Genomic DNA, 14,344 nt, shown 5'->3' with positions numbered 1-14,344 from the left:
GTGAAGTAACTTTCTTTCAATCTTATGTGGGAGATTGGTCCAGGCCACATTCAAAAGGACAAAACAATTGCCTTGTGATGTTGCCCAGCTTTGGAACCGTCCCAGAGCTGGGCAGCTTTGTGTTTTTCTGGGCCTGGGACTCTGGGTACCATTCATAGTTCTCACTGTGGAGGATGAAAGCCGATTCATAGACCCTCATGGGTCCCGGCTGGCAGCTCCGGCTGTTCTTAAAGACGCACGGCTCCTTGTCAGTCCTTTCACGGAGGCTGGATCCTGCCAGGTCCCATCTTGCCCTGTTCAAAATGATCACCTTCCATGTGTCTGCCTGGGGCAGGGGAGGGGCTCACAAAGAGCCACAAGACCTCAGCCCTCGCTTCAGGATCTTGGCATCTCCTCTGGGGACAGGACAAGTCCATCAGGAATGTCGTCCGTCCCCAGGAGCTGGGGAAGAGGGGAGACCCGCTTCACTCTGGGCCAAGGTGGCTGGTGGCACACCCTCATCCGGGAGGGCACGAGTGATTTGGGCCTTGAAGGACGGGTTGGTGTTAGTGTGGAGGCAAGGGAGGAAGGAACAGCCCTAAAGGAGACAAAGGCCGAGGCCTGAGGAGGCTGAAACCCAGGGTGTATGGCGGGGGCTTGTGGGCAGGGAGCGGTCCAGCTTTCCAAATGGAGCAACAGTCCTGCAGCCTTCAGCAGCTTCATTTCAGGATCCATTTAAGTGTAATGGGGACTGGGGACCGCCTCTTGGCTCCCTGGGGGCATTTTTCTCTTTTCTGTTTTGCCGTTAACGCCTCCAGGCTATTATCATTTTAAGAGAAAGCAGTGTATCCCAGCTCACCCAGCACCGAATTAAGTCTCCAGACCAGCAATGTTCTGATCTGAGCCTGAGAGTTTGAGGCATTTCTTTTTAAGAAGCTCAGATTTATGACAACAGGCAGAGTCAGCACAAATAAATAGGGGTGTGTGTGTGTGTGTGTGTGTGCGTGTGCGTGCATGCGTGTGTGTGTACACAGCCATGCAGTCATGTGGAATTAAACCATTTGTAAAACACACGTTCTCACAGATTAAAAATGCCACGATGATAGACTTTCCTGGGGGTTACAGTGTAAGCAGCCTTTGGATTGATAATCGACTTTAGAGTTTTCTTGTATAGTGTCTTTCCAAGTTGGGTTTGGGGTTTGTGTTTAACACTCTACAGTTTGTGGCAACTCAGTGGGGCAGCTTTTGCCGGGTGCTTCCTCTGGTTGGTTTTGGATTCTCCTCTTCTCCTTGGTGAGGGCGGCTTCTGGGGGTGCGAGGAGAAGCAGACACCCTGGGGCCATTTGCAAAGCATGAACTGCCTCTCTTGGGAGTCAAGGGGCCTCCACTGACCTTTGTTGGACGTTCTCTCCTTTCCCTCTTTCCCATCTGTCTCCGTCTTCTCTCTCCCACCTTTCTGCAGAGCCATCAACCAAATACCAAATTTCCCAACCAGAAGTTTACGTGGCTGCGCCCCGGGAATCGCTAGAGTTGCGCTGCCTGTTGCGAGATGCCGCCATGATCAGTTGGACTAAGGATGGGGTACACTTGGGGCCCAACAATAGGACAGTGCTAATTGGGGAGTACTTGCAGATAAAAGGTGCCACGCCTAGAGACTCCGGCCTCTATGCTTGTACTGCTGCTAGGAATGTAGACAGTGAGACTGTCTACTTCATGGTCAATGTCACAGGTGAGTTGGCCTGCCAGCTGTCTGCTCTCTCTCTTCTCTGTAGCCATTTTTCTGGGTAAAGAGTTATTGGACAAGTGAAATCATAGTGGGATCTGCTAATTGGATGCCAGGCACAGAACTTCACAGTTTGTGATTGATCTGTTTTTGAAGTTCTTCTACGGGACCTGGTATATCAGAGAGGCTGGTCGTTAAAAATGACAGGATTCTCATGTGCACAGTAACATTTTTCATTTAAGACAGCACACTTTCCTATAAGTGAAAACACATCTTTTTTTTTTTTTTTTACCCCCATACCACCGGCATCCTTGGCATTTAGAACATAGAATTGAAACTTGGATGCTGAAGATTTCTGCTTCCTTTTGTTAAAATTTGAGTTTCTCTCCTTGACTTTTCTTCCATGTGGTGAGGAGGGACTGCACAGGACCCCTTTTGCAGCCAAGTTTAAAGTTCCGCTTTCAGAATATTAGTAAACGGTCAGAAGGCCACACGGGGGCTAAGTTTTTCTAGCGACTAATTGCTTTCTTGAAGTAGACCCCGAGTGCTGAAAGCTTGTGTTGGAAAGAATCTTTGGATATTACACAATCAGTAAGTTCGTTGGGGACTTGAGTACCATTTGAAGCTTAAAATCCAGTTTCAGTATATCCAATTTTATAGCATGTTTAAATAAGGTGAAAGCAAAAAACGTTGAGAATCATAATATAGACGAACCGTCATCATGGAGTGAAAATTTAAGCCGTTAAGACCATCTTAACTAAACATGGTCTCAGACTTCTTGCCTGGGTTCCTGGGTTGTTGAATCCCCTTTCCAGAAAGACTAAGTTGTAGATGATTGCAACCTTTGGCTCTGCAAAAACACAACCATGGATATGTTCTTTTGAATACAGATGCCATCTCATCCGGAGATGATGAGGACGACACAGATGGCTCGGAGGATTTTGTCAGTGAGCACAGTAACAGCAAGAGTAAGTAATTGCTGTCTCCGAAGGTCCCCGAGAGAGGAGAGCTCAGTGGGAAGGCCTGACTCTAAGCTGTCTCCCTGTCGACTCTTCGGGATGCTGTCGCCCGCGGTCCCCACCTCTCTCCGCTGTGTCTCCTCTCTTGACTTTCAAATCTGAGAATAAACCAGTGTTACTGTACACCCTTCTCTGCTGTTTGTTCTTTCTTATTGTGTCAGTAGCCACTTTTCTTTTGAAAGCAGTTATGACTTTTCTTTCCTTGGTTTTCCTTTTTCCTCTGGCTTCTCACTGTTTGGAGACGTAAAGCCAGTAGATCCATGTAACATCCTGGTCTCTTTCATAACCTTCGACGGTGCTTGGCTTGTCCCAGTGGTTCTCCACGGGGGGTGATTCTCCTCCTTTCCCCTCCCCAGGGGGACACTGGGCAATGTTTGGTTGTCTCAGCACAGGAAGTTGGGGGGATGCTAGTGGCTTTGAAGAGGCCAGGGATGCTGCTAATAAACATCTTTACAATGTACAGGGCAGCCCCATAACAAAGAATTATCTGGTCCAAAATGTGGATAGTGCCAAGGTTGAGAAACCATGGCCTTGTGAAACATTATTGCTTGCTGAGCAGAAATAAGGGAAGTGTGTCTTACGTTGCAGATAGAAAAGGGGGGCAACAAATGCTGTTTGCGTATTTAAAGGCAGTTAAAGCACTGCCGTAACTGACACTAGGAGGCCTTTACATGGTGAGTGAGAATGTGGCCTCTCAGAGCTGGGCAGCCTCGGTTCAAATGCTGCTCCACCACTGCCGAGTTGGGTAACCTTGGGCAAGTAATTTAACTTTTGTGCCTCAGTTTCTTTATCTGTAAAATGGGAATAATCACGATATCTTTTGGGGTTATGAGGATTAGTGAGTCCATATTTGTACATTGCTCAGAAGAATATTTGTGAGTGTTTATTCAATAAAGAAGATCAAATATTTCCAATAACATGGTCGGGATATTTCCAAAGTGATTTTGCATTGGTCAGTGGCATTCTTTGCTTAGATGTTATATTCTACGTTTTCTCAAAAGGATATTACTTTAATAACTTTAAACAAGGCCTAAATAATAAGATAATTCATTATCAAAATAGACCCAGGGCTTTTTCAAGGAAGAAGAGAAAAATCCATGTTGTCCGGCACCTGGGATAATGTTTTGCTGAAGTGGGGAACTGGATTTGTCTCTTGAGTCTCCTAGCAGCTCAGGCAAAAAGGGAGGTGTTTCGGCTCATATAGTTTTCACCCTTTGGCAAGAGAAAGCTTGCGACCACTAGCGTCAGCGTCACTTAAGAACTTACTGGGAATGAAAATTCTCAGGGCCCCCCCCGGACCCGCTGAATTAGAAACTTTGGGGGTGATTCTGATGCACAGGAAGCGTAAGAACCACCGGCTTAGGGATCCACACATGCAGATCTGCTTCCAGAAGGAGTTTATCGTTAGAGATCTCGTTGGTAAAACAGTGGGTAATAAGGGCGAGTGGAAGTGTCTTCTGCTGTGCTCTGCACCAGCCTTCTAATGAGGTTGTTGTCATCATTGCGATTTAGTAATAAAACACTGGTACGTTACAACATGCCGCTCACTTCTTTTTTTTTTTTTTTTTTTTTTTTTTTTTTGCGGTACGCGGGCCTCTCACTGTTGTGGCCTCTCCCGTTGCGGAGCACAGGCTCCGGACGCGCAGGCTCAGCTGCCATGGCTCACGGGCCCAGCCGCTCCGCGGCATGCGGGATCTTCCCGGACCGGGGCACGAACCCGTGTCCCCTGCATCGGCAGGCGGACGCTCAACCACTGCGCCACCAGGGAAGCCCCGCTCACTTCTTATTAGTCCTCTGGCTCCGGCAGGAGAGGCAGTGACCCTGACAGTGATGAAAAGGGTCTGCTCTGGGCCGACTCTGGGCTGGCTGCTGGTTCAGTCAGTGCCCCCAACGACCAGATAAGGTGGAGAGAGGAGTTGTTTGTGTTTTATTCATTGACAATTTGTGATTCAGTGAGCCAAAAGCAGAGCTGCAGTTCAGTCAGAGAGGCCTGTTGCATGTCTAATCACAGCGCCCCTCTGCCAATACTCAGGGTGATGACGGGGGTGAAGGGAGGATGCTCGCACAGTTGTTTACAGCTCTAAAGTGGTACCCATGTGTGGGAGCCATCGCTGGTGACCGGGACATCAGATTCAGCGCGGTTCTGTCGGCATGCCTGGGAACCGTGTTGTTCTGGTGATCAGTCCCCTGCCTAATAGCATGTTACCCGGAATATGCAGGAAGTTATAAGATGTAACAGCAGGGTAGGCTGAATGAACTGAATCTCTCTCTGATGACTCTCTTTTCATCCTGAATACTAGTCCTGACTGCTCAGTGCCCAGGTAGGGCCAGGTAGTAGAATGTTGCCTTTAAGGCACGCCAGCCCACGTTGAGTGAATTGCCGTGCCTTCCTGCACCTTGCAACCAGGGTTCTTTGTAATTAGCTCTCGAATGACACCAACTCTGCCCCGAAGTGGGTGCTCTGCAGTGATTAAGGGCTGGTGTTAGCTGTACCAGGCAGATACTGCTGTCGGGAATTGCCTCTGTTCGGTGCCTGTGAAACATTAGATGCGATTTAAAGTGATAGCAGTTCTTAGCTGGCTGCTTGGCCTCTGCCATCTGTTAGTGTGATTAGGCCGGTCAGATTCACAGGTGCAGCCTGGGGCGGCTGAGATGAAGCAGCTGTGGCCTGTGTGGACAGAGGAATGTCATGGCCAGGGTAATTGGCAAGGCGGGGAAGGGGATGTTGCCATTAAGACAATTTTTTGCCACCTCGAGTGTCAAATGCCTGACCTGATTAATAGGGAAAATTGTAGAAGCACTGAATTCTTTGCATTTTCAGCCACCTGGAAACCACTCATGTGTCCAAATTGATTCCTTCGGTGCCTTCTGATTGCCTGGCGATGCCACTGGGGTGTGTTTGAAAGTCCCCCTTCAGTGAAGTTAACAAATGATGCTCCAGTGACCCTGTGCTGACAGTGATAGCTCTGAGCTTCTCTGAGAAGGGTTTTGCTCTTTTAGGATTGGTCTACGTTACTTCTCCATCAAGTGACTCCAAAACTAGATTGTAGGTTACTCTCATTGCTGGTATTCTTGTTTGTCTAATTTTGTCAGTTAACTCTCAGAAGCCAAGCTTATCTGCCTGGTAGAGTTCTTCTTAGATTCTGTACGGAGTACAAAAAGTATGGTAGTCAAATATAATGGTGAAAAGAACAGTCAAAAATTAAAGGCAGGATTGTTGCATTTTGGCCGTGAAACTGGTATCCGTTAACCTCCAGGTCCGATTTGAGTTGTATAGGAACGTACTGCAATGTTCAGGTTGATCTGAACTCTTACCTCATCCTGCGAGACCCAGCTCAAAAGTGGGCTCCTCTGTAGAGGATTTCCTTGTTTACACTGGGCGATTGAGTGGCTTTGACTGTTGTTCACGGGTTCTGTTGTATCACGGGTAGTGTACCTTGTATCACGTGTAGTATCACGTAGTATCTCAGACCTGCCTTTTCTGGTAGATTGCTTCTGGAGGGCAAGGACTAGCCTGGATGTTGAATGAATATTTTGTGGAACTACCGTCCTCACGTATATCTTTTACAGATCCCATTAAAAACAGAGCAGCGTTCAGGTTTGGTTTGTACATTAAGAGAATAGGCTGGTGTTTCTCAAAGAGTATCCCTTGGAACCCTAGTTCAGCATAATTCACTGCCAAAAATGAGTTGTATTTTGAAATGAATTTGGAAAATACCTCCTACTGTGACCTTTCTTGAAGACTTACAGTGTCTATCAGCCTGTTACAAGCTCTGAGAAGTTCTGTAGTAAGACATCTGTTTCTTTTTGTCCTTTCCCAGGGTTTTCCAAACTTACTGACCGTTAAGACCCTTTTTAAAATATAGCATCTATTCACATCCAGCTGCACGTGCTTTGAAAATCCCTGCAATGGGCTGATTTGATTGATCTGACTCTGCCTCCCCTTTAAGTCAAGTTCTTCCATCACAGATGTGAAGGGCATTCTCCGGTCATATTTTAGCAGCTGACTAGCTGATGACCTCACACTTGACCAGTGCTAGACGTTTCCCTGAGTGGAAGAATCTTGTGACGTCACTGCAAGCCCGGCTGCCAGGAAATAATGCTGCTACATACGCCCTTTGGTGAAAGAGTCTTTCTCCGGACAGAAAGTTGTGATTTCAAATGCTAATTTTTGAAATGCGTCCAGGTTCAAGCTTTGTGCTTTAGCTTAAAAAAGCATAACTTAACTAGTCCTTGCCTTCCCTAGGTTCTAGGTATCTTAATGGGTTATCTGGCAGCAAATAGACGTGTCTGTCCGTTTTTTTCGAGGTACTTTTTATCACCTCCGACTTGTGTTTAAGTGATTCCTGTCTCTGGAGAACTTGAGACTGACTTCTTGGGAAGGGCATGAGTGACAGAAGGTTCAGGTTGGCTGCTTAACTAGAGGGAATTGATAGTAAGACAGCCGTATCAGGTGGAGTGGTTCTTTCTATTGAGTGAAGAGGGAGAAGGTAATTTTCTATTTTGGTTTTATTTTCGTTCAGACCTGCATCTGCCCATCCTCCATAATAGGGAGAAAGGCAATTTTTTTTTTTTTTTTTTTGTAAGCAACTGGGGAAGATGAAGGCTCTTGGCCTGAGATTCTAAACGTTCATCGATAGACCTGCTGATCGTAACAGTTCACCGTCTCCTTGGCTCTAATTGGGATTTTCCTTGGAAGAGATCGTACCTAAGTTGGTAAATGCTGGTTTCTTAGTTGTGTTGAAGTTTCCAGGAACTGAAGAAAACAAATTTTTAGAAAATTTACCAGCTGCCTAAAGTTTTCAAAACACCTTTGCGGTGAAAGCCTCATTACAAGTTGGTTTGGGTGTTTTATCACAAAGGCCGGGGATGGTGTTGCATCCATTCGGCCAGATTGAGTGTCTTTTCTTTCTCGGCCTCCCCTCTGGTCCAGCAGCATCACCGGCCACTAGCGGGTTCTCTTTTGAAGGCAGAGCCTGGGAACTCCCCCAAGCAACTGGTCTCCCAGTGGACTTAGGCGTTTCACATGTGGGTCGCTTGCCTGGTTTGTTTTAATGTATTTCTCATTGAATGCCTTGTTGGTCAGCAAGCTGTTGTTTTAATGAGATTTCTCAAATAAAGCCCCCCTGAGCCCCACAGTCACACCTTCACTGAATCTCCATATTTTGTTAGATTTGTTTTCTGTTTCTCTGTGCAAAACTGAAGACAGATGAACTGCAGTCTACTGCAAGGATGGGGTAGAGCTCTCAGAGACGTGCCTCCTTTCCTCATCAGGGGTCAAAGCATTGAAATGTCCTGATTAGTGATATTTTTAAAGGCACTAATTATAGACTTAAGACAGAGGCCTTAGTGAGGCTTTAGAGAGTTTGTGAGACTTAATCTAAGAGCTGAAACAGGCTGTTGTTTTTCTTTTTTTACATCAATAAAAATACAGTTGGCAGTCATCAGTGGCCACAGCTCACATAAATCTTGAACTTTTGACTTAATTACCATGGGAGAGTTCAAAGGGCAGCATGGAGTGGTTGAAAGAGCACTGCTCAGGGAGCTGGAGACTTGGGTCTAGCCTCAGCCCAGCCTCTGGCCATGTGACCTTGATCAAATCACTTAACCTTTCTGGATGACATTGATCACACCAGCCGTTGGGCCAGATGGTCACTGAGGTCCCTTTTGGTACAGTGGTAATTTGAGTCCATGTTTTTCCTTTAAACCACCAGGCTGTATTCTCTCTATTTGGTGAGAGAGAGAGAGAGAGAGAGAGAGGGAGAAGACCATAAACCTTCGATGTCAGGGTGGGGATACGTAAGAGTTTTTGTGGGAGCTGGCTCAGCAGCCCATGTTTTCTCCTTAGGTTTAGGTTGCAGGGTCAAAATAAATCCTCTGATCCTATCATTTGTTGACAGAATCAATATCTGTGTAGAATATAGATAGATACCTGGAAAGAATGTTAGCACCGGGAGGGGCCTTGTCAGAACATTCAGTTCAGCCCCCTCACTTTATAGCTCAGGCTTTTAACAGTTGTCCATCTGGTCTGTCCATCCATCCATCCATCCATCTGTTCAATAAATACTTGAGTGCCTGCTTCATAGTCTGAAGGTGGCTCGAGCTGCACACTCCAGGTGATCTGCCCTTATTGGTCAGCAGACATCGAGAGGAATATATTTCAGTCTAGAAACACTCTGGGCATGGAAACAGACATAAATAACCAAGAAGATGGTGGACCAGAGAAGGAGTGATGAATCTTTATTGTGGGTTGAAGGGGGGTTAAGAAAGGCTGTGTTGAGGGAACCTTGAGGGAAGTTTCTGTGGGGTTATAAATCTGCTTAACCAGCCACAAGTTAAGAGACTTCTGTTGTATTAAATTAAAATTCTACTTACTTGGTATTATTACTAACATACAGTATCTGTTTCAGTGTAGAAAATGATAATGAGTCAATACGCTAAACCTTGATGATGGGCTTGTATTTATTTATTTATTTTGGCTAGGTCTTACTGTTCCCTTAACTTGGTCGTTATTAGTATTTAATGACTAAGAATGTCTTTCTTTTGCTACATACTACAGCAGAAGAAAGTGTCAGAGCAGAAGGGGCCATACCTATCATCTAGGTCAACTTATTTCCTCCTGATTTAAGTATAATTCATGTTTTATGCCATCAGGGGTTTATACCACAATTCCGTCTCTATTAAACATATCCCTAAGATTATGTCAGGGAAGGTGTACAAAGTGGATGCCGTACACCTCTTTCAAGCAACATGATGTGGCCTTGGCCATCCGTATTGAGCATCTACTGTGTGCTAGAGTCTTCTCTGCTTTTGTAGATCATTAATTTGTTAAGTGAGTTCCTCCTCCAAATGAAAGTTGTAAATGCTGTTCACAGCCTTGGGATAGAGAGGCCTTATTAGGTAGAGGAGCTTTTTAGGAGCCTGGTCCCTGTTTCTCTCCAGCTGCATTGTAGTTCTTGGGGTGGGGACCCTGGCATTTCCATGTGTCCAGACTGCAGACATAGCAGGAAATACTGAAGACAGGAAGAGTTCGCAGAGGACATAGGACATTGATGATGGAAACACAGCAGGGCCATTCCTACATTGTAACTATTTTTCTGGACCTTCCAGATTCTTCAAGTTTTCCATAAAACTAGTTTATTTCAGAAAGAGCCGTTGTAAAATAATAAAATAACTCCTCCCCTCCAGCATATGTTCTTAAAAAAATTCGTGAGCTTGACTTCTTAAAGGGAGGCCCATCGTGAAAGCACATGGTGCCTGTGTGACGTCAGCACCCGGAGCGGTGTTGGACACGGAGTTGGTGGTTACCCATCACTGCCACTCAGGGAACCTCGAGAACTTGGCCTGACGGCCCTTTTTGTTGAGTCAAGCTTTACCGTTATTCAGAGAAAGCGAATGTTGTGAATTCGGGTTTCCAGTGACAGTCATGTAGGTGATTGGCTTCTACTTCGTTGATTAGATTTCATGGCGCCTCACCCACCTGCGATCTCTGAGCCTTTAGATGAGACACATGGTGCCCACAGACTTTATTTAAAAAATTTTTTTTCTGGTTTCTTCTTTTTTTTTTTAACATCTTTATTGGAGTATAATTGCTTTACAATGGTGTGTTAGTTTCTGCTTTATAACAAAGTGAATCAGCTATACGTATACATATATCCCCATATCCCCTCCCTCCTGCGTCTCCCTCCCACCCCTCTAGGTGGTCACAAAGCACCGAGCTGATCTTCCCGTGCAATGCAGCTGCTTCCCACTAGCTATCTGTTTTACCTTTGGTAGTGTATATATGTCAATGTTACTCTCCAACTTCATCCCAGCCTAACGTTCCCCCTTCACTGGGTCCTCAAGTCCGTTCTCTATGTCTGCGTCTTTATTCCTGTCCTGACCCAGGTTCATTAGAACCTTTTTTTTTTTTTTTAGATTCCGTATACATGTGTTAGCATACGGTATTTGTTTTTCTCTTTCTGACTTACTTCACTCTGTATGACAGACTCTAGATCCATCCACCTCACCACAAATAACTCAGTTTCATTTCTTTTTATGGCTGAGTAATATTCCATTGTATATATGTGCCACATCTTCTTTATCCACTCATCTGTCAGTGGACACTTAGGTTGCTTCCATGTCCTGGCTGTTGTAAATAGTGCTGCAGTGAACGTTGTGGTACGTGACTCTTTTTGAATTAGCCCATAGACTTTAGATGAGAAGCATGGCTGTGTATCTGTTTTGCACAAGCAGATTTTATAGGTGCAGTTTTGATGATTGAAATTTCACCCCAGGGAAGTGGCTATCTGCCAGAAATTCCAACAAAATTCTTTCACCCTTGTCCTTAAATAATTCCTCAGGCTCCAAGAAAAAGGTGCTGGTTGCCAGTGTGCTCTTGCCACAGGCCAAGACTGTACAGGCCCACGTGGCCTGGGGATCCCCGTGTGGGTTGCAGGCTCACCAGCAGCTTAGCCCAGCGACGGAGGAGCAGGGCAGCGTTCCTAGTTGCTAAAGCTGAGTCCTATTTTTCAACATAGGGAACATGGAAATCATGCCTCTTGGTACGTAAGCACACGTCTGTTGATTTCTTTTTATATAAAAATGTAAAGACATTCCACGGGATCAGGGCAGCTGTAATTGATGGTATCTGAAAGAGCTACTACATTAATAGTTAGCTAATTCGTATGAATAGGCTGTGGTGTTTACTTAAACAGATAACATGAATGCAGACACCTGACAGCGTGAGGTATGCTTTTCATTTAGGTCAGATTTGTAAAAGTCTTTGTGTAGCGACAAAGCTCATTATTTATTTTGTGCTCTCAATGCTTTCTTTTTTGGTGGCTGTGGATGGAATTTTCTAAGTAGGAGCTTTTAAAATGAAAGATGATTGAAATTGTTTCAGTATATGCCAGGCCCTGGGAGACTTATGATAAATAGGAATCGAGTACTCCCTGGGGAACCCTCAAAAGAATAGGTGTGTTTATGGGCATTTGACACCCCAAGTCAAGTGGCTACCAAGTTGCCTACTCATTACAGATGCAACTGGATTCAGAGGAAAGAAGGGCAGCTCTATTTTCTCCCCCAGCTCCCCTCCCGCCCTCCCACTGGCCTTTCTCTCTCTGGTGCACATGACTGACAAGTTTTGCCTCCCTTTGCTCTGCCTTGGCATCATGTCGATACCCCACCACCTTGACACTTAGATAAGCAGAAGGATAAAGAAGATACAGCATGTCCCCGTTAAGAAACCCCTGTTTCACCTTTTATAGCAGGCTTCAAGAGCAAGGGCGAGTCAAAGAAGGGTAGGTGTTTCGGATGCAGTTTTTCCACTTTCTGATTCCACCATGACAGCCTGGCTGTTAAGTGAAGGGCATTGTTACCTCGCCAGGAACGAGCTGTGTCATCCACAGAACAGAGGAGGAAGCTTCTAAATCTGCATCGTAGACAAAGCCCCTTCTTACGCCCGTTTTTGCTTCTGGTTTGTGGAGGGTGTGTGCTGCTGCTCAGTCTAATAACCCTTGTTAGAAATAAGCACTTATGGATCAGTCTTCAAGAGTTTTAGTGTTCTAGAATGTTCTAGGATGTTAAAGGCCCTGCTGATGGATGCTTTGGGGAGGATGCAGGGATTTTGGTTACCTGTTTGCTAAGACAGAATCACGCATGTGAAAAGTTAAATTGCTCTATAAGATTTCATTGGAAATCCTGGGCAGTAATAACGGAGGCAGTGTGCCTTCGGCTGAGGCTGTCTGTCCTGGACGCCAGTCCTGCACATTCAGAGAGGTTAAAGGTATGGATTCCAATGCTTTGGAGAGTAGGTAGGGAGACAAACAGTGGGCTCTGCAATCAAACTGCCTCGGATCACATCCTGGTCGCGCTTCTTCCTAGTTTTGTGGCTGTGGGCAGATTACTTCTCCGTGACTCAGTTTCCCCATCCCTAAACAGGGATTATAATTGAATTGTGTCAGGATTAATACAGTAAACACGTGAGAGCTTTGGGGGCTTTGTCTGCAGATAAGAAGCACCCAGTCAGTAGCGGTCATGAGCCATTATTAGCAGACTTGAAGAATTTATGGCAGTATTCCCGATTGATGCTGTGACTTTAATTTAGAAAAACATGTCCTTCCTGTGGTAATTGAAAAAGGTGTCTCCTTCTTTGAGTTTAAAAAATCACTAGTGTCGCTGTCTTTGAGGGCTACTTAGAGGGCACAACTTTAATGTTTAATTGGCAGCTTCCTATTAAGTTACCTGCTTAGACATGCTGGTAGAATTATGGCATTCACAACCACCATTCGAGAGGAAAGAAACCTTTTTTTTTTTTTTTCATTTTAAAAATTAAAACATATTTAGTTACATGGCTTGTTGACTTGTCATATAAAGTGCTGGGAAATTAATGAATCCTCCCTGAACTATTCTACCCTATCGAGATAAGTTATACTATTGATTACCCTTTGAAGCGCCAGTGGATAAATGGGTGTGGCTTTTGGGCACAACTTGTTGATGTGTATATGTGATCCTTTCATAGGTGTGGTGATCTAAAATGATATATTTGAGGGGGACTCAGCTGTTGTTATGGTGTGTGTTGTCACTGTGTGTCTGCAGTAGCATTTTAAAACATGATTCATGAATTTGTATTCTGGCACTAAGAACAGGGAGAGAAGGCTCCCTGTTAATAGACATAAACTATAAACTATCAAGCAGCCCACCTCCAGGGACCTTCTGGGAGGCCAGCTGGATCAGACTTCAGAAAATGTTTCCCTAATGTAAATATTACCCAAAGATTTTGAAAGCGTCGGATCATTCACCTACAAAAGAAAATGATCTTACCCGTTAGGATTTAATGATGGAGGTGAAGCTATCCATCTACGTACATTATAATGTCATTTTCCAAAACAGGGGCACCGTATTGGACCAACACAGAAAAGATGGAAAAACGGCTGCACGCCGTCCCAGCAGCCAACACTGTCAAGTTCCGCTGTCCAGCTGGGGGGAATCCAACACCAACGATGAGGTGGCTGAAAAACGGGAAGGAATTTAAGCAGGAACATCGCATTGGAGGCTATAAGGTAGAATGAAGCTTTCAAAATATTCCATTTCTTAAATTTTTATTTCTTTATTTTTTGAAGTAGTCAAAAGTTAGCAGGAACTAGAAGGAATATTCTTTTTAAAAAAGTCAATAATTATCATAATTGATCGTTTCCATGTTTGATATTTTAAAAAAATTACCCTGGACTTGCATGTAATTTTAAAGTACAATCCCCATTTGTGTTGTTCTTTATATGAAGAGAGTTTAGTAATAGAAGGGTCGAAAGTTGAGAGTCTGTTTTCTATATGTTTTATGGTCTGTAAAACTAAAACTGAAGCAGAATTTGAGAAGTGTTGTAAGTACAGTTGCCCTATCTGAGCAGGATTGTATGAACAGTGGATGGACTTGGATGAGAGACCGGGGTATGAAATACTACTTATTAAGAGAGAACACTTCCCGGGACTTCCCTGGTGGCGCAGTGGTTAAGAATCCGCCTGCCAATGCAGGGGACACTGGTTCGAACCCTGGTCCGGGAAGATCCCACACGCCGCGGAGCAGCTAAGCCCGTGCGCCACAACTACTGAGCCTGTGCTCTAGAGCCCACGAGCCACAACTACCGAG

At 45.0% G+C, this 14,344-nt stretch overlaps 1 protein-coding gene across 11 annotated transcripts in view; it reads left to right on the top strand.

The window, feature by feature from the left end:
* The window catches only part of FGFR2 (fibroblast growth factor receptor 2), a 105,029-nt gene that overhangs the window by 25,886 nt on the left and 64,799 nt on the right, over window positions 1-14,344 (top strand). For 8 of the 11 annotated variants that reach the window (XM_089898248.1, XM_089898250.1, XM_089898249.1 and 5 more), the window contains 3 exons: window positions 1,442-1,708; window positions 2,593-2,670; window positions 13,594-13,763. In XM_089898248.1, coding sequence (XP_089754374.1) covers window positions 1,442-1,708; window positions 2,593-2,670; window positions 13,594-13,763 — 515 coding nt within the window. The remainder of the gene's footprint in view (window positions 1-1,441; window positions 1,709-2,592; window positions 2,671-13,593; window positions 13,764-14,344) is intronic. The other 3 variants (XM_089898254.1, XM_022568582.2, XM_089898255.1) reach the window with 2 other exon arrangements.

This window comes from Delphinapterus leucas, chromosome 16, assembly GCF_059928025.1.
Source record: "Delphinapterus leucas isolate spDelLeu-1000000601 "Yukka" chromosome 16, BTC_Dleu_Yukka2, whole genome shotgun sequence".
Lineage (NCBI taxonomy): Eukaryota > Metazoa > Chordata > Mammalia > Artiodactyla > Monodontidae > Delphinapterus > Delphinapterus leucas.
This window is presented reverse-complemented; position numbering and strand designations above follow the sequence as displayed.